This window comes from Ovis aries, chromosome 4, assembly GCF_016772045.2.
Source record: "Ovis aries strain OAR_USU_Benz2616 breed Rambouillet chromosome 4, ARS-UI_Ramb_v3.0, whole genome shotgun sequence".
In the NCBI taxonomy this organism is placed as follows: domain Eukaryota; kingdom Metazoa; phylum Chordata; class Mammalia; order Artiodactyla; family Bovidae; genus Ovis; species Ovis aries.
In genome coordinates, this window is record NC_056057.1 from 44,577,996 (window position 1) to 44,599,042 (window position 21,047).

General features: G+C 37.9%; 1 protein-coding gene across 5 annotated transcripts in view; it reads left to right on the forward strand.

Annotated features, from left to right (window-relative positions):
• Positions 1-21,047, forward strand: part of MAGI2 (membrane associated guanylate kinase, WW and PDZ domain containing 2) — a 1,505,066-nt gene that overhangs the window by 1,298,691 nt on the left and 185,328 nt on the right. For 3 of the 5 annotated variants that reach the window (XM_060414641.1, XM_060414643.1, XM_060414645.1), the window contains 3 exons: positions 5,134-5,323; positions 13,799-13,840; positions 20,807-20,898. In XM_060414641.1, the coding sequence (XP_060270624.1) occupies positions 5,134-5,323; positions 13,799-13,840; positions 20,807-20,898 (324 nt within the window). The remainder of the gene's footprint in view (positions 1-5,133; positions 5,324-13,798; positions 13,841-20,806; positions 20,899-21,047) is intronic. The other 2 variants (XM_060414642.1, XM_060414644.1) reach the window with 1 other exon arrangement.

Sequence of the window (21,047 nt, forward strand, 5' to 3'; positions counted from 1 at the left end):
ACTAATCCTGAACCCAGGCATCCCTCCAAAAGGTAGGGCTTGGACTTCCAGGTCCTAAGCTAAATGAAGATAGAGGACTGTCGGTGTAACGCCCTCCAGGCATCCACCAGAAATTCTTCAGATTAGGGACTCTGGTGACAGGCCAGGTGTACGGTGGTTTGGGGTGCAGGCTCTGAAGGCTTACAGCCTGTGTCCAAACTGTGCTTCTCCTTACTAGCTAGGTTGCCTTTGACTAGCTGCTTAAGCTTTCAGTATTTCAAGTTCATCTATAAATGGGGATAATAATAATACTCCTCTCATGGTTATTGTAAAGAGTCTATGACTTAATCCATGTAAGGTGCTAAAGCAGAGCCTCTGACATGCTCAAAAATATAAAATACTGTCATTCTAGAAAGCAGACCTTCCACGAATAAACTCTTAATAAATTAATCACTCAATGAATGAACATAGTTTGCAAAACTATTTACTTAAACAAATATATAAATACATACCCACAGTATTTGGATTTATACACTCTCACCTTTGAAGAGGATTGATGACATTTTTAATCAGGATAAGGAAATGTTATCCTGAGTGAGATCACCCCTTCTCCTGGTCCTGTGTCACTTCCTGACCTTCTTCTGTCCTACTGATCCACATCTAAAACTAATCCACATCAAGATAATCACTTCTGTTTAACAAGTAATACACTAATTGTAGTGAGTTCTTGTTCTCTTCATCTGGAAGGAATCCAAGTTCATTCTTCAAGTACTGAATCAAGCCAAATGTCTTCATCTCCCAGCCCTGCCCTAAAATAGTAAGGAAGTGTGTTTAGACTATCCCAGCTTCTACAGGTAGCAAGCAGTTTCTAGTTTTCATGGGAAGGACAACTTACCTTGTTCACAAGCTCTCTATTGTCAATGTGCATCCTAGAATCAGAAGGTGGGTTTAAAAAAATTGACCACACCATGATCGATTTTTTTCTGTTTTACTCTTTGATATCCCATTGTGGATTATATGTCCACTCTGTCCACTGCTTTCTCAGTGACTATATTTTCATACAGTTAAAACATTCACTCATTCATCAAGGAGAATAGAAATACAGGTCTCCTCCCAGATAAAGAAAACAATTTTGTTTCCATTTTTCCTTACTCTAGAAAAGTGTTTATGAATATTGGCATAGGTAAGGACATGGCTAGGACTGTGGAAAGTTCCAATCAGAAGCCTTTTTGACAGGTAAACGCCTGACAGGTAACACAGCTCTTCAGAGGTCAAGGCCAGGAAGACATTAGGTGGAATAAGAAGTTGGGGTAAGAATCTATGTGGTTCATGAATAGTGAGAGGAACTAGTGAGTACAAGGTAACCCAGCTGGAAGGCAAAAGTGCAGAGACCAAGGTATCTAAGAAAGTATTGAGAAGTCAATAGAGTTGCTCAGTCATGTCGGACTCTTTGCGACCCCGTGGACTGTAGGCTGCCAGGCTTCTCTATCCACAGCATTCTCCAGGCGAGAATACTGGAGTGGGTAGCCATTCTCTTCTCCAGGAGATCTTCCCAACCTAGGAATAGAACCCATGTCTCCTGCATTGCAGGCAGATTCTTTACTGTCTGAGTCACCAGGGAAGCCCTTAATACCTATGGCTGATTCATGTTGATGTTTGGCAGAAATCAACAAAATTCTGCAAAAGCAATTATCCTTCAGCTAAAAAATAAATTAAAAAAAAAAAAAGATGCTGTCAGATCAGCACATCAGCTCCAGAGAACAGGGGTGGGGGTGGAGGGATGGTGATCCCACAACAGGAGGCTTCCACCATGGTCTTCTAGGTCTGAACTTCAAATGACTTGATAAGAGGGTGGGGGAGTGAAGGACTATGAGTCTTCTTTTTTAGTAATTTCATGGGCACTGTGATTATCTGCTCTACAGTCTTACAAATCCCTGACAGAGTGACTCGAGGGTTGATTAATGTCACAGCAAGACACTGTGAATGCTTTACTAAGCATGAACTGGACTCAACAAATTTCTCCATCTCAGTGCTGTAGACATTGTAGAATTTTTCTATCTGCCAAAGAAACTTTCCTAAACAGTGCCAAAAGCATTATTTATTTTGTAGTTTTAAGAATGTTTTTTAGATTACTGATATTTCACCTGAAGCATGTTTACTCCAGTGACTGTACATGAACAGTATATATACTAGCAAGACTTATGGGAGAATCAGATAACCCTCCGTGGAAGATAGAAATAAATAGACATTTGCTGAAGCCCTTTGATGACAAGTGGAATACTCAGTGATTCAGACCATATTTCTAATTTATTTACTTTTCAGGATTAAGTATCTTATGTTTAGAAACAGAAGGGAGAAAGTCACAGACAAAATGTACCCACATGGTGCCTGAAGTCAGTTAAAATGAAAAATAAAAAAGAATATGCCTTTAGCCACAGTGTGGGTCTTCCTGTCAGAGCACAAGCACAGAGAATGGATGACCAAAGGAACCTACAATGGCTTCCTAGGCAAATTTTACTTTCAAGTGAATTATGAAGTGCATATTTAAAGATTTTTACTAAATGAGAGCGAAAGGGTCACTGAGCAGAAAATTAGCCAGGACTCTAAGCAAATTTACCAACTATTCCCCTCAATGTATTACTATGTTAAAAGAAAAAAAAGGACTCTCATTATAGTTATAGATTTGTGTTTGACCCAGGATTGGGCACTGACAGCTGCTGGACCTCTCTGTGCTCCTAGAGATCATGTTTAATATTAGGGAGTTGAACTCAGCTAGGGGTTTTCCATCTTTGTTAGTTACAGGACCTTTGTTCAAATGAAATCTTGGTCAGTAGCACATAAAGTAAACACATTAAAATGAAGCCAAGTGTCTTCTTAGTTTCTTCTGAAAGCTATAATAAGATAGATTGGTGTTTTATAAAAACAGGAACATATTTCTCATAGTTCTGCAAGCTAGAAGTCCAAGATGAAGGCACCAGAAGATTCAGTGTTGGTCAGAGCCTGCCTCCTAGATGGCTGTAACCTCACCTGGGTCTTGGGACTACAGAGTTCTCTGGGGTCTTCTATATAAGAGTACCAATTCCATTCATGAAAGCTCCAGCTTCATGACCTAATTATCTCCCCAAAGCTCCACCTCCTAGTAGTGTTACCATGGGTGTTAGAATGTCAATATATGAAGTTCAAAAAGCTCAAATATTCAGGCCTTATCTCCAGTAGTACTGAGAGAAGGGTCAGTGACCCATTTCTTGCCCAGTTTGCTGAATGGTCCAACCCCTGCCACAATCCGAGGTATGTAAGTGGATCACAGGGACCTGTGTGTTATATGCTATCTCACATCCTCTCCAGCTTTAAAACATGTATTGTTGATAGGTGACAGCTGGCATTGAAGCCCTAACCAAACAATAGCTGTTATGAAAACAAAAGCAGCGACAGTGCAGTAGAGACTAGAAAGTTATAATCCTGCCAAGCTCAAAATAGTGTGTATCAAAACTGGCCTTCAAGAAAGAACAACAGACTTTTGGACTCAGAGGGAGAGGGAGAGGGTGGGATGATTTGGGAGAATGGGAATTCTAACATGTATACTATCATGTAAGAATTGAATCGCCAGTCCATGTCTGACGTAGGGTGCAGCATGCTTGGGGCTGGTGCATGGGGATGACCCAGAGAGATGTTGTGGGAAGGGAGGTGGGAGGGGGGGGTCATGTTTGGGAACGCATGTAAGAATTAAAGATTTTAAAATTAAATAAAGAAAGAAAGAAAGAAAGAAAGAACAGGTGACCATATTTTATTGATTTCACCCATTCACTAAATTTGCATTTTCTGAGTACTTGCTGTGTGTTGATAATGCAACAGTGAGAGAGACTATGTCCCCTGCAGTTTCTGTGCCCAGCATCATCTATGCGTGGAGACAACGGTGGACTTGCGATTCCACTTGAGTGTGAGGGGCAGGTAGTGGGTACCATGTGAGCACCCAGGAGGCACAAGGAGCCAGATCAGGAAAGGTCAGCAAAGGCCTCCTGGGGGAGGGGCCTCATCTGAGTCTAGTAGCCAGGTATAATGAAGATGAGAGATGGGAGAGTGCAAGATAGGTAAACTTTGCAAGCAGAAAAAGAAACAAAATATGCAAGGGCGAGAACCTGTAGGGTTCTAGGGAATGAGAAGAGGGACCATCAGTGGAGATGAGAAAGAGGATCAGCTGAAGAGCTGCCATGCCCCACTAGAAAGTGGCATTTATCCTGAGGACTACACACACATAGTGCAGAATTTCCAACAAGAGGGTATCCTAATCTCATTCTACACACAACAAGTTTAGTCAAAACTGAAAAGCTGAAGTTGAGTTTGAAAGAGAAATTGATTGGTTGTTTAAGTTGGTTGTGTAAACAGGTGATCTTGGTGAACATGGCTTTCTCCTTGATAAAAAGAAATGAGTCCTCACTTTACCTCACGGGGCTGTAGTGACGATCAAAGAAGATACTGTAAATGAAAGAACTTGGTGAACTAAAAAGTATTCTACAGACTGTTAATAAATCATGATGGTGGCAGCAGCAGCATTTTGGAGAAGAAACCACTGGATCAGCAGTAAATGAAGCTTCATAGAAGACTGAACAATTCAGAAACCCCAAAGGGTTCTATAACTGCTTATCAACCATGAGGAAAGTGATTGGATGTTCAAGTATAGGAAGTGGTTTGGATGTATATAGGTGTCAAATGAATACCTGCAGACTATTTTCTTCAGTAAAAATGGTGTCCTGAATTGGAGCCATCTTAGAAAAGGAACAATACCATACAGTTATAAGCACTTACAGATAAATTATCTTGAAATACATACAGTGTCTTATTTTATAGAGAGAAAAAAACAGATTCAAAGAGATTAAGTGATTCGCTGAAAATTACTACCTGGTAGGTGACAAGGTTATGAAAGTTTGCGTTCAAAAGTCAAGCAACACATGTATTTATAACCATCTATGGTGCTTTATTATATAGAAATAGAATTTTTTCTTTCAGCGCTTCTACCGAAGTTTTGAATGTTTTGTAAAAGAAAAGTCTGCAGGACAAGGAAGTCGAACTTAAATGTGAGGGCTGTGGTGTGTGACAGGGAAACAGCAAGAAAGAGTTTATCATCAGTCATCTTCTCTGTTCTCTTTGGCTTTACAGATAATGGACCGATGGGAGAACCAAGGCAGTCCTCAGACGAGTTTATCTGCTCCGGCCATACCACAGAATCTGCCCTTCCCACCCGCCCTTCACAGGAGTTCCTTTCCTGACTCAACAGAGGCCTTTGACCCAAGGAAGCCTGACCCATATGAGCTCTACGAGAAATCGAGAGCCATTTATGAAAGTAGGCGTAAGTGAAAGCCACATAAAACAAGAGTGCATTACAAATAGCTGAAGCCCTGCCAGGGGATTTATTGAGGCTGGAATGATCTGGTGTGATTTTATATTTTGAGGTTCAAAACCTATCTCTAAAGTAAAGCCAGCTGATCTAAACTTTTCCTTAAAAAAGAAAAAAATCTATGTCAACTAAAAAAAGCTTATATCTTTTGGGTTTAAATTTTGTTTCCTCCTTTTTTCCCCTAAATCCTTTAAGAAAATCAGGAACTTAGTGGGGAAAGGGGGCAAAGGGTGGGCAGTAGAGAAAGAGATGACTAGCTTTATTTAAGCCACCAGATAATAAGAAGAAATAGTTAGGATTTTTATGTTTAATCTGATCTTAGTCTGAAGCATAGATTTTCTTAGAGCATGAATGCAGTCACTGAAGATTTTAGGAATGTGACTAAAATGTCAACCAAGTCCTTCCAACTCATGATGGTGAAAGTAATGGTTCTAAAAGAAGCAAAGAGCAGGTGCCAATCATTTCTACCTGAAATTTCTGCTGCTTGTTTAATGCACTGGAGCCCGTTTGAAAGTTGAGTCATAAAATATTGTGTAGGCACTTGTCACCCTATTTAAAAGTCTTCTAAAATCATTTCATTGCACTTTATAAATATTAGAAAACAAAGGCTTTTAATATTGCATATGCATTCACTGAGCCATTTTTCACCACCTAACAGATCATCTCTTTTGAATGTTAAAGAACAGGAATCCAAATGGCTTGAATGTATAATCTATGAAGGAAATACACAGTATGATATGAACTTGAGTAATGGCTTGAGAAAACTAGCCTAAAGAGCAGGGTTTGGTTCCTGGTGCTCCTGTTTACAGTCTGCTGATTTCCTTTGTTTCGGTATTCCACCAGTGCCTTCTTTCCACCTTTATCATCTGAAGCATGAATAGCAAGTTTTAAATTGTGTGTGATCTCAGAGGATCTCAAATCTGCTTACTCTTTGATGAGCTCAGGGGCTGAGAATTATATGCCCAGCTGGTAAGGGAGAAAGTAGACATAATACCCTTTCCCCATCCTCTACAACTCTCTGTAAAAGTAATTTTACTTGATGAACTAGTTAGGACAGCAGGCCATTGAGAAATCACTCTCATCAAAATGAACCTACCCCCTGCCACCACCACCCCTGCCACTCTTTTAAAAATAATTGATTGTGTCAGGGCTAGTGTGTTTCACTTTTCTCCTTCTGGCTGAACAACTAAAATGTTTTTAAAGGGCTCTGCGGAGAAGGCAATGGCACCCCACTCCAGTACTCTTGCCTGAAAAATCCCATGGGCAGAGGAGCCTGGTAGGCTGCAATCCATGGCATCGCTAAGAGTCGGACACGACTGAGCGTCTTCCCTTTCACTTTTCACTTCCATGCACTGGAGAGGGAAATGGCAACCCCCTCCAGTGTCCTTGCCTGGAGAATCCCAGGGATGGGGGAGCCTGGTGGGCTGCTGTCTATGGGGCCACATGGAGTTGGACACGACTGAAGCGACTTAGCAGTAGCAGCAGTAGTTAGAATGTCTTTGCTCTGATAGAATAAATTTTTTCACTGTGTAATACAGAGTATGAATTCATGGTGTTAATGGTCATTATACTGAAAAAATAGGAATGATTTCAGCACAGTTCTTAATACCTCTCCTACTTTAGTAATCAAGTTGACCTTTAGCACCATGAGGAGACACCCAAGTTGAGTTCTATGCCTGCTCTCACTAACTGGGAGATAAGAAAACTAAGTGTAAACGAGTACAGATCAGGATACAGAAGTCCTAACTCAGAAGGTGGAACATATCCTCCTGTCCTTGCTTGCTGAATTTTGTGGTTACCTTTAGAGAATTTCAAGAGATGCTTCCTCCTGTTTTTATCCCTTCATTAGTCATTTGCTTCCATCCTTTTGTGGTTTCCTGACCAATGCAAGCTTTATTATTCAAGACAAAGGCAATGTTGCTGTTTATTCTGTCTTTTCTTTACGGTGTCTAGTGCTCTTTGTGGAAAGGAATGGTGTATGACCTTCTTTTAACCCTGAACAAATTCTGATTTCTTTATCCAGCCCCTGTAATGCTCCTTCTGTTCATTGCCTTTCCACTCCTCACCTGTGACAAACCTCGCAAAGCAATCCGCCTTAACCTCCGTGACTTTCTTTTTCGGTCCTCCTTTGGGAGCTCTGTACCCCTTTGTGTCTGCAGCCACTTGAACAACAAACATCCTGACTGCCCGCCCCATGCCCCTGCCCTTCCATCAGAGCCCAGCCCATGCCTCTGCTGGGGCCTCTTTCATTGCTCCTCCCCCCTCCTCCCCACCGCCTCTGTCTTGTTTTCTCCGCTCTCTCTAATGTTTCCAAGGACACGATGATGTTTTCAGGGTCACAACTCTTAGGAGCCAAAAGAGCCATTTTCTTTCTCATTTTTCTCTCTCTGTCCTGTTATTTTATAACACTAAATGGAGTGTGAATGAAACACAGAAATCATGTCAAGGTAAGAAAAGCTTTGCTCTGAAGATTAAGGAAACCAAAAAAAAACACAAAAACATGCCACCACTTTCTCTAATCTCTGGATAGCTGATCAGTTCACTTTGCTTTTCTAGCTTCACATAGACCTTTGCCCTGTATCCATATCCTGTTTCCAAGTGTGACAGACTCTCATTATCTCTTTTAAATTTTTAGAAAAATGCCAAAAATACATTCTTTTAATGAACAGAGGGAGTATTTCTCATCATTTAATAGTTTTGGTTTTTATAACCATTGTAAAATGTATGCATCCAAACAAAAGACCCATATTGAGCCACTCTATTCTTTTGAATTACATGCATAATATTTAGGTATGACTCCTTTTATTCTGTACCTCCGAACTGTTTCCTAGGAGAAAAATCAGTGGGACCAAGGAAAGTATGGAAGGGAATCCTAACCAAAGTGTCTAAACCACATCTTGTCACATTTTCCTTGACCTATAATGACCTCATGGTATCCTCTTTTACAATGAAATCTAATGCTGAGCAGATTTTTTAAAATTCATGTTTAAAACTGGGTTGCAGTTACCAAATAAAAGAGTGTACCTGCACCCACAAGCTTCTACTCTACAAAGCTACAGAATGTCTGTTACATCCAGTCTGTCAAGAAGTATTTGGATTCAAATTACTAGTCCTCTGCAAATGATGGAAACTTATCAAATGATGTAAATGGTGCTGTGCCTCATTTGGCTCATAATTAGATTATGCTGACATTTTAATGTGCATACACAGGACATCTTAATAAAGACGTATTCCTGGGAGGAAAAATACTGTGATTTTAAATAAACAAAGACAACCATAGCATACTAGAGCCACAAGAAACATGGCAGGTACATGCTTATGAAAGGAAAAGCTAGAAACACCTTGGGTCCTCATAAGAGCCTGTGATTACATGGGACTTGATAGAAAGAAGATTCTTCCATCTAGCAGGCCAGGCAATGCCTCTGATTGCAGAGCATCAGGCAGAGTGCCCAGAGGTGGCAGCTCCAGGCTCCGCATCAATCAACAAGACTGTATGAAGCACAGTGTGTGTCTGGAACTCTGCTGGGCACTCCATGAGAGAAAAATCACAAGACATAATCTCCACTCACATGAGGCTTGCAGTGAAAGTGGGGACACAAACATAGGAAAGCAATTCCTGAATGACATTTTATTATGTAACAGCAAATAATTATCAGTATTTTAACATGCAAAATGTCGCAATTGATACAAATAATAGTTTAAATATAACTAGACAATTAGACCCATCATTTTTCATTCCATGTTCAGAACTGATATTTAATCAGAAGAATGTCTTGCATGAAACATCTTTTAATTATCAAAATCTCATTAGTTCTTACTGCAAGCTCTATACAAAAAGAAAAATTTTCCTGATTAGCTTCATTCCACATAAGCTTATAAGCATACTAGAAGAACCGTGCCTAAAGTCCCAACAGAAATTTTGACCAGTGGGGTTTCTGGGTTCATGTTGGTTTTTCAAGTGCTGACACCCTATATTATTACTGGAAATTCCCAGAAAACAGCAAAAATCTACCCATCCTCATCTCTATCCAAAACTTTTACATAAATCTCACTTTCCTTTGTGTAACAGTCTCTGTTGATAATTGACTTCTTGCTGTTTCCATTACTTGGATTTTTTTAAATTGAAAGCAGAGGAAAATACCCACCATTGTGTAATGAGATAAGCCATGCTATTTTTAAGTTTTCCCTTCTCTGTCTTTTTTCCATAAATTTCATGAAAGAGGGACTTTAATTTTCTTTGCGGTCACAAGATGAAAGGTTTGTCTCGGTTTGTCTGCGAACATTCTAAATGTTGGGCTCCGTACACCATTTCTGACTTTGAAGGGAAACGACGATTTCTAAAGACCCTTCCTGCCTTCTGCCCTCCCATCTCCTCCTGCCATTTGTTCTCTATATGTGTTTACATCATTGTTTCAACCACATATTTCTGATACGATAGGAGACAGTTTGTAATGTCCTACTTACCCAAAGACTATCTAGGGTGACTGTGCATGCCATTCGCCTGGGAGAGCCCTGCTCTGTGTTGTCCTGGTATAATTAATAGGTCCCTTTAACACTGCAGATTGTCTGCACTGAATGATAAATTATATGACTTTCCTTTACTACATAGTCTGTTAAAGAGAGAGACATCATTACTGTCCAAGGAAAGCATATATCTAAATATACAGGCTGTGAATACAAATTTTAAAGCCTAATCAGATAAATAATTTCTTTTAAACTGATTTATTTGGCTCCCTGAATTTGTGTCCATACATCTTTTATCCCTAATTTGAGGTAAAGATATATGTAGTGACTTGTCTTGGTAGCCAAACACCCAGAGAACTCCATCCATACCCAGAAAACTGTGCAAATGTACAAGTCCAGACCATGGCAAACTCAGCAGAAAAAGTAGGTGGTGAGGCTTCGCTAGTCTAAGTGAAGAGAACTTCTCATTCTTATCACAGAGAATAAATCAGATTCGTCATGGCAATAATCACAGGACCAAAAAAAGAGCTAACTTTGTCTGTCTTTCTGCTCCTAAGACAGATTGTACTCACATAATTGCAGAAAAATGGCCGTACTGGCTCCTCTTTTTAATGCAAGGGAATACAAAGTGCTTCCCAAAGAAATGAGTGTGGCTCACTTTGGAATCTTACAAAATAAGATTGTAATCATGCCAAGGAGCTTGATAATTTAGGAATGAGGACCATGTCCTGCTGCTTCATTTTTCACTAATCCAGACTTATTTTAGAGTTTGTCCCCTCGCTCATGGGGCCATTTCTTGAACACACTCCACACTGCAATCTCAGAAGCTGGAGCAGGCAAGCCAGTGAAAACAAAAAGAAACAGAGAAGAAAACCCCTTGTTCCCTGAAACTCTTCCCTCAGGATTCTGTCCCTTAGTAGGAACCCAAGGTGAATTATGACTGAAGTTGTTCAAACTTTTTCTCTTCACATTGAACCTTGGTTATTATAAATAAACAATTTATGAGGTGCAACATGTCCACACTCCTTTGCAGTAAGACATCACTCAAACGTAGGATTGTAAAAAGGTGAGGAAGCCATATAGTATAATGTGCCTTCTGGTAGGACCTCCTTAGAATAGAAATTCCTCTGGAATTTCTTCAAAATGAACTCACACAATCAATTTTTCTTTTGAGAAATGAGGAAGCATTAATCTGTAATAAGCAATGAGTTTTGTGCTGAAGGTAGCACTTAAGGGCAACCACAGGCCAGTTAAATAGCATAATGAAGGAAGGCTACAAGACTGTTTTTAGTACTCTATTTGAAATGAAATTATAATTCATAGCTGATCAAAAATGGACCATTGTGTTTTTCACATCTATGGCTTTTATCCTGCACTTTTGTTGTTCATTGTGGAGTTCTTTTGGGCTTATAATGCACATGTAATTCATAACATCTTAAATGGGTGGTTGTATTTCTAAACCATCTTCTCTTTTTCTCCTGCTTTTTCCTTGTTATTAGTGAGCAAGGGTTGTAGTTAGCACTGACTCCCATCCTAATGGCAGAGCCATTTGGAAAGCTGGGGTAGTGTAAAAATATTATTCACTGCAGCACATCACTTAAAAGCCTAAATGGAAACCAGTGGTGTGAACCTCAGCACACAAGGCAGACGCACAAGATGTGCTGAGCTCAGAGCCAGAGCGCCACAGCCCTTGCAAGTGCTGCTGCTGGAGCCTTCTCGTCTCCAGTCTCCTCTGCCCTTGTGACTAAATATTCAATACAGCCAAACTGGAAACACCAACAGTTTAGGGAAGCTTTATAAAGTGATGGCTTCCATAGCAGCAGGCAGCTATTCAGTAATCATAAACAACTACCTTGGTTTCTAGAACACCCACATGTCTGAACACAGCTAGATCAAGCCCTGGCCGCATATGCTTGGACATTGCTGATGTCCAGTGGCCTCTGGGTAGTCCAGTACTGCCCACAAATGTTCTCTGGAACACTACCTTATTTTAGTGAAAAATCAAAATAGGATGATATGTAAATGTTTAGACACTTTTACCAGTGACTTTAACATTAGAATCATAAAAAGACCAGAAAAATTAATAACATCACCATTTAAAATATCCTCTATTGGGACTTTCTTGGCAGTGCAGTGGTTAGCACTCTATGCTTCCCATTCAGGGCATGCAGGTTCGATCCCAGGGAACTATGATCTCATATGTCATACAGCACAGTCAGAAATAAAACAAAATTTAAAAAGAAAAAAAACACTCCATGGGAGAAATGAGCATTAAAAAATGTCCGCAACTGTACAATGAAGGTTAATTTCCTGTACCTTGTTCAGGAAAATCATTATTGCTGTCTTTAATATAATTTGTTATGGTTTAATCTGTGAAAAAAAATTGCCTTTCAGCTGGAGTTTCTGATATATCACATTGTGCGTCACTTTGCAGTTAGAGTATGTTGGTAAAGGAGTCAGTAAATCCAGTTAAGTGTGCTTGCTGTTTTTCATATGTATATTTTATTTTGGAAATCTAATTTCAAAAATAATATTTTTCAGTAACTTTGTAAATAACTATGGTATTATATTTCTAACAGGTTCCTTTTAATAGAGAAAGAAATAGCTAAGTAATAATGATAGTGAAATAAAAGTTAGGTTGGAGACATGTTTTTCCCCTGTATTTTAGAAATTAGATTCAATCTGATAGCTTATAAATTCATTTAATTCACTAGTTTAAAACTTAATGCTCTGGGACTCAGGCAGAGGATAAAAGGGGATGGAAATTCGAGAAGTAAATTCTAAAATCAGTCCTTGATTGCGAGTTAGTTTGTCAGAGCATTTTGGTGGTAGTGCAAGTTGACAATGTAACCCAAAGTACTTTCATGATTAAAAATGAGACCATCGGGGCTGCAGTAAACTGAGTGTAATTGCTGGATGGTAAGTAGGTCCTAGTGAGATCAGGATAGTATAAAGATTATGATGTCACTTTTACAACTAATGGAGGTATTTAGAAGGGCACAGTCTTCCATCCCTGTTATAGCTCCATCTTTATGATTAAAGAAATTTCTCAATTCATAATCCTAAGCAGTTACTAAACAGGGAGATTTAAAATTAAAAAAAAGTAGTTTTGCTGGAGAGCTTATTTCCTGTGAAAATGCAGATTGCCTAGCAGGGAGGTTCATTCTCCCCACAGCAAGTGAGACTAGCTGTGCAGGGTACCCTGGGGAAGCCTTGTCATCGCCCTCAAGAGGCTTCTATTTCATTTTCAGTGTTGAATAGTGAAGCAAACAAAGCTCAGTAAGAAAGCAATCAGAACTTGGTCTTCTAATTTTTTAAGTTTAATGATAAAATACCCATTTTTTCCATAGTATTTCATATGCACATTATAGAATATATATAGTATTTTACACTCATGTCCCTAAAGTTTTATGTTATATGTAACATGTTATGGTATCATAGTTCTCATGAAGGATCCCTATTGCTAAAATAAACCAATTTTATTCAACTATTTATATATAACTTACTATCCAAATAATTATAAGGATCAAAATATTTGGACTGGTGTACATAAATCAGCATAATTATTTATTGAAGTTTTCACTTTCCATTTTGATATTTGATGACACAATATCATAATGTGATTTCAAAGATATGTGCATATTTTGGGTTCTGGATTGACTTTACTTTCAAATCAGCATTCTTATCATCAGAATCAAAGCTTAATCTTTGGAAATGGTGATCTTTTTTTTCCATTCTGATCTAAAAGAATTCAGGCATTTTCCTGCATGTGAAAGAGATACATTTATAGATGTATTCATATACATAAAACAGGGTAAATCTGTCCATTAACTCCATGGATTTTAGAGAAAAAATCATGAAACACAAGAAAAAGATTGAGGGTGAGTTCTAATTGCAACCAAAAAAAAAAAAGATGAATTTTGAAATGCCATAAATGAATTTCAATTTTAATTTCCCATCCAGAACAAGTGCCACCAAGGACCAGTTTTCGAATGGATTCTTCTGGCAAGTATTCTTCAGTACTCACAGTCCTGTGAATGAAACGTCTTCCATTTTGTGTAACAAATCATTCTTCTGAGTAGTATCAGTTTTTTAGTACATAATCACCATGCTAATTTCACTCACCCACATAAGCATATATTTAAGGTAGAGGGCAATTCTCACCAAATTTGACCTATATGGCAGCCAAGGAAACAAACAAAAGTCAAAGGAAAACAATCATTTATTCATCAAGTTCTTTCATAAAATGCTTTAGTAAAAGACTAGATTAAAAGACTAGATTAAAACACCAGGTACCAAAGGAAGCTATCAGATTGACTAAATCATGCTATCCAGTTGAGAAGCTTCTAGGCACTTGTTGCTACTAGGCGCTTGAAATCTGAGTTTGGATGTCCTGTGAGAAGTGTGTAAGATCCACACTGAATTTCAAAAACTTAGTACCAAAAAAAAGAAAAAAAAATGTATGATATCTCACTAATTATTGTGTTAGTTCTTAAATAGTATTTTGGATATGTTAGGTTAAGCATATTATTAAAATTGTATCTGTTTCTTTTTGCTTTCCAAACTATAGCTACTAGAATTAAATTACCTATGTAGCTTGCCTTTTGTTTACATTGAACAGCACTGGACTAGATAATTGAAATAAGCTAGAGTATCTGCAAAGATTTGCAGTTTAGACATTTCCATAGAACTTACTAGAAATTACTTTACTCAAAAATTACTAGAAATTTTGCTAATATAGAATGAAATTATTTTCACATCAGTTAAATACTGATAACCGTTTATTTTTTTTTAAACCATGCCAGTTACAAAGTGCTACATTTTGGTAGTATTTTAAGTTAGAATAGAATAGTTTGAAGCTTAAGAGCTTTTAGTAATAATTAAATTACTTAAATATTTTTGACCTAATTATTCTGAAAAAATATTTATTAATTTGGTTTAGGCTGAAATATTTAATTTTATGGAAATAAAGGAAGAAAAGGAAGATTTAGATCTTACTCTTAAGAAGTACTTTGAACAGCTATTTAGACCACTAGATTGAAAGCCAGAGTACTGAAACAATTGTAGAAAAGAATGTTTCATAATAATAGTACTATCTCAGGTCTGTGGGCTCACAACATACATCTCTAGAGTGTGTCTATGATGACAGCTCATTACCCATCTCAGCATGTTCTAACACCCCCCCTTGGAGAATATATGTGCTTGAGATCATTTCATTCTATAAGTTTCCATGTCATTTTTTTGGATTTGTAGAAAATATGGAAGATATTGCTCAGCATTTTGTCCTCAGATAATGTATAAACTATTTGGTTTAGCTGTGTCTGAAATTTTTTAAGATATAATTATATATATTATAAATTAAACATAATTTATATATATAATATATATTTTATACCAACTATAAAATCTTTGTAGTTTTTAAGAGTATCTTAGAACCAGAGGGAAAATGAGACCTAGTAATTACAGGTGCAAAATGAAGGCAAGATTTAATCTGAGATTCTGAATCTTAGCTTACGGCCACAACAAGCACATTTTCTGCATTTCTCAGCTTCTGAATGTACTATATTTAAAGCCAAAAGAAGAAAGAGAAGAACTATGTTTATGTAATAACTTAGATAACGTTGATATATGAACAAAATGATTCCAAAATATATATTATTTGAAAGAGGAAAGTTTTAATAGAGTTTGAGTGTATTATACTACCATGCAATCCAGATTTTCAGGTTAAGAACCAATCCAAATATTTTGTTAAGTGTCCACACAAGTTAGGAAACTATTCTGGAAAATTATGACTCCAACCAGAATAAATAGATCTTCTATACTATTTCTCATATTTATAAAATGTTCTTTATCAAGCTACTTGTCATGATTTTGACTTGGATCTGTTTATTATAATTGTAAGGTATTTTGCTAACTTTAACTGCATAAGATGCCTAGGCAAAATTAATGGTAGGAAGTCCTAACGTAATTAGGAAGCTAAGTGAAATCTCAATAGTAGAATAGTGTTGTGGTTTATCAGGTTCACTAGATTGGAAACAATTAAATTTAAGACACATTTATTTAGCAACTCGTGCAGGCTATTCATAATGGAATTTTATAAACAAACAAAGATAATTATGCCATCACCAGGGTAGAATGTTAACAAGAAACAATGAATCCATAGTCAGGACCTTTGAGTGGACAGCTCCACCCAAAGACAAGAAAACCAGGATATGGAGTATCACAGAAATCAAGACTAGAAGTTCTTCTGAAAGGAGATCTTTTCTTGTTTAGAAACAAAAGAAATCAAGGATCATAAAGGGTGTGTCAGCAGCATTAAGTGAGACATAGAAATCAAGCAGAATGAGCAAAGAAAAAATGGCCATTGGGTTTGAACATTAGGATGTCATCAGTGACCTTAGAGCAGTTCAGTAATGCCAAGAGCACAGACACCAGACTGGCAGGAGTAAGTCAGAGAGGAAAGAGGTAAGGCTTGCGTCCAAGAGAGCAAAGGATAGGGAGAGCAGGGGAGTATTTAGGATGGGAAAATCTGACTTAATTTGAAAACTCTGGCTATTTGAAGAGAACCATAGGAAGAGTGGGAGATGGCTTCTACTATGGCTAAACCATGTCTGGCCATGTTCATATCACCAAGGGTTATAAAGAGAAAAAAGTGGAGAGAAGTGATTCTTTTAAGGTAGATATGTATTAGTTATTGATCTGGTACTGTTAGATTTGAGCAATAAAAGTTATTTAATTCCTGTTTAACTTATTCTGTATCTGGAGTTCTTTGGAAACCACCTTTGATTCTTTCCTAGTACTATCTTTCCTAGATTTCTTTATGAGGAAAAGCAAAAAAAAAAAAAACAAAAAACAAAAAACATTTTTTCCAGTAGAAAAAAATATTTAATGAATTCATTCTCTGTGCCAGACTGTGGTAATAAGCCCATGGTGCTTATGTTTAATTAAAACATGAAAGGGGATTCAAGTACCAGAATTTAATTGACATGTTTACAGCAGCATCCCATGTGCCAAATTAATCCATAAAAATGCCATTCTTTGCATTTTTGAAGCTTGAATACATTCACAGAATTAATCAGTTGTGTTCAGTCGCCCATCCTTTTCCTGAAACTGTGCATAAAGCCATGTCTTTCAGAAGCTAGACCAAGGGTATATATAGCATGTGAAGTCTTCCTGGAGTCTTAATGCAAAATAAGAATCAGCTTTTGAAATGATGCTTTTCTTTATTATGACAGAGGTTGCCCTGCTACCTGGATGTAGTTTTTTCAATATTAGTGAGATCCCAGGATTAATCAGTAGTTGTAAATTCCATCCCCATAGCTTGTCCCAGAGGTCATGCAAAGTCCCACCTGGGATAAGGATCTTCAGATGTTTTATTTCATAATGCCTGAGGATCCCAAGACCCACCTCTAAAGAACCAGCAACACTGGCCATGGCTAGCCATTGAACACCAGCATCCAAAAAGTTTTCTGACTCTTTTAGTCCATTTCTTCACAACCACTGCCTCATCTTGAGTTGCACCAAGCCATGCCTGAGAGCACTTCTGATGGTTTTTCAAACAGAAAAAAGAAGAGGAAAAAGAAGAAAAAAAAGAGTGCAAATACAGAAAAAATAAGGCAGAAAAGAAAGAAGAAAAGAATGTTGGTGGGGGCATGACTGAGTGACATCGAGTGACCCAGGTCCCACTGAGTGTTCACCCAACCCCCTCATCTAACAACCTACTAGGTACATGGTTCATAAACCAACTGGAGAGAGAAGTGAGGATTGTGAAACAGTGGGATGAAGACTGGCCCTTGAATTTCTTTGCTTTAAGTCCTTACACTGACAGGGGAAGAGATAAAGCATATTACAGTCATTTTAAACATGTCATCACACCAGAAGAGCAACTGAAGAAAAGTATTAGAAACATCATAATCTTTTAAGAGAGCTAACAAAGTGGGGAGAAAGAGAAACATTTCAAGCTTTGTGCATGTAATTTTAGTTACTTTCTAAAGCCAGACTCAAATGGTAGGGGGAAGGAAGGAGAAACCAAAGAAAAATTGTCTTTCTGAAAACTCTTATTTTCCTTACACACACACAAACACACACACACACAAAATACTACTGCCTTAAGGCACTATCATTTAAACTTTTTTATCCAGGTGACTATTTCTCTTAGGTTTCCATGCCCTGCAGCCTCTGAGTCTGTGTTCCAAAATTAACAAATAAATAAATAAATAAATCACATCTGTGGCAGACTTCTTTAATGGGTCTCTCTTTGCCTCTCTCTATGCGTACATGTACCATGAAACTAGCCATCTCGGCCTGGAAGAATGGAAGGTGAAGGTGACATGGTTGGCGTGTTTTGCCCCATGTTTGAAATCAGAGCAGTCAGAGCAATAGTCCAAGGATTGCAATGTCACCAAAGTGCACACAAAGAACAGGGGAAAGAAAATATGTGCTCTGCTTACTTCTTCAGAGTTAAATAAAACTAGCAAACATCTGTATTTTTCTCCTAATTAAAAAAGAGTCCTGAATTGTTCATTAAGGAAAAGCTTTCCAATTCCCCCAGGAATCACAGGATTCTCTGACACAAGACAATTCCCATGTACATTGGCACATCTCAAAATTCCATTACTGGGACTGTTACAATTTCAGCATTTCCTTGGGGGGAAGTTACACTTAGCAAATAAAATGGATCACACAGTAAACTCCTTTCAGAGCTCCTCATGCAATATGGATTGGTGCTGAAGCCACTGGAGGAACAATTTCTCACCATACTCAGCAGCAATGCAAAAATGAGAATATCTACAATTAGATGGCAGGTTCTGGTTAAACATATGCTAGCTCTGTTGTTTTAAGTGACAAAAGTATATCATGCTCTCTTTGTAATTAATATATATGCATATATATATATAAATGTCCACTAAGCCTAAAGTAACCTAGGGAAGAGATTGATGTGACCAGTCATACCATAACCAAAATTTAGAGGTTTGAACAGTGATTGGGCATCGTCTGTCATCTCCCTTTGCCTTTCTGCCTCCCTTGGGAAGAGTATAGCTACCTGCTGTGGTTTTGCAGGGCTGCTCCACCTGCTCCAGAGTCCTGAAGTTTTAGCACACTCCCCAATATGTGATTTCATATATGATGTTCTAGACCTCAGGATAAACTGAGCTCAAAAGTCAACTGAGACTCGTAGGGTATAGGGCAAAGGTTTCATTTTCCTTTTATCGCATGAGTCTAATTAACTGTTTAATAGGAACTGAATTCTGCTAAGTTGTCTCATCTTTAAAATATGAATGATTATACAGTTCATAAAGGATGACTAATGGATGTGGAAATGTAGTTGGTTATAACTCGAGTTTTATATTCATTGTTGACTGGGAAAGCCTTTGGTTCTACAAGCATCTGTCCATAAAAGGATGTGAAAGTCATAGTCTTGGATGACATATACATATGTACATAGGTGCCTGATTCAGCTTTTCTTTCCCCTTGAGAGCACTAGACACACACATATGCCTAAATTTCAGAAGTGAGTGACTTGCCTTCCTTGTATCACTGGGAAATCACAGCCAGGTGGGAGGCACAAAGGCAAGCCCCATATCATTGTACTTTGTTTCCTGTCTCACTTCAGCTTCACTTACTGTAGACTCTAGAAAAGGTTTACCAGGCCATCACCAACTATGACTATGACCGTACATCCAAATGACTAAGACATAGCTTCCTGTCCCATGAGGAGTCTCATCTGAAGTCCCATCCCAATTTCCAAAACCATCCCGATTAAATAATAAGAATTTAACATTTAACTGAATAATTGCTTCTGTCAGTTTTAATACCTCCTTTAAACCATTAAGGCCCAGAGATCACAAATACTTCTTAAGCAAAGGTTGGCATTAATAAGTATTCCCCAAAGTTGCTGATTATTGATTATTGATTAACATCCTAACAGTGGTTTTGAAAGTGTGCACAACCCAGTCGTGATTGAGACATTTGCCCCTGAAGAAGATTCAAAGGGCCAGGGGCAAGGGAGAAGCTTAAATCCTATTTAAATCATATGCTCCTTTAAAAGTCAAAAGATTTCTTATGGTTTTAGCTTATTTATTCTAGAATTGAAAATTACATTCAGAGGAATTTCTCAGCTTTTTTTTTTAAGTACATTTCCATTCTTTCGGCTAACTACAGAAAAGTATCCCTCATCAACTTTATTTTGAATGTGTTTATGAAGTCAGCAGTCAATCTACTAGTGGCTTCTGCATTTTTAATTGTTTGAGGGATAAGAGTTCACTTAGACTCTCATAAATCTCTAGTAATAAGTTATAAGAAACCTAAAGGAGCTTTTCGGGAAATTAAAACTTCACTCAAACCTCAATAGAGAGCAGTTTCAATTTTATGTTTTCTAACTTTAACAATTTTAAAAGAAACAACTTCTGTTAGGTGTAAGTTTATACCCCTCAGCATGCAAGTGTGCGTGCGTGCACGCGTGCACGCGTGCACACACACACACACTCAATGGGACACATCAAATCATAAACAGCTATTAGTAAATTACTAGACTATCCTTTACCAGGTAGTTCCAGGGTGTCTCCATCTGTTCTCTTATACTTCTAAAACAATTATCCTAGTCAGAGTAACATGCCCAAAGTGGCAGCCAATTTTCGAGGGCAATCTCAATGATTTCAGGAAAATAAAGAATTACAGAGGCATTGTTTTTTTTTTTTCCCGACTCAGAAAATGTGTGTGCTCTTTCTGCCTATGGCAATATGCTAGTAATGTCCTTGGCTGGTCACTGTTAATCCAGAGACTACCTAATTTTGGAATGCATACTTTTTTGTCACCATATATATATATTTTAATTTCTATGCTCATCACTGACTCTTAACAGCACTCTCATTAATCACATCCACAAAATTAATTTATCATTGGTGTGTCTAGTTCCTCAGGGGGTGGGGAAAAGGCAGGATTCATTACTCAATGGGATCTCCTTTATGCCAGGTCCAGATTATAAGGAGCTGGATGTTCACCTTCGCAGGATGGAGTCTGGATTTGGCTTCAGAATCCTCGGGGGAGATGAGCCTGGACAGCCTGTGAGTTGATCTTTATTTCTACACTTTGGGTTATATTGTATATGTATGGCTGAGATGAAATATCATTCAGTGTGATATGAAAAAGAAAGTCGTTTAGGACTCACATGAAAATTCTGAGGTTTGTGTTTCTTGCTATTTAAGTTTCCAAA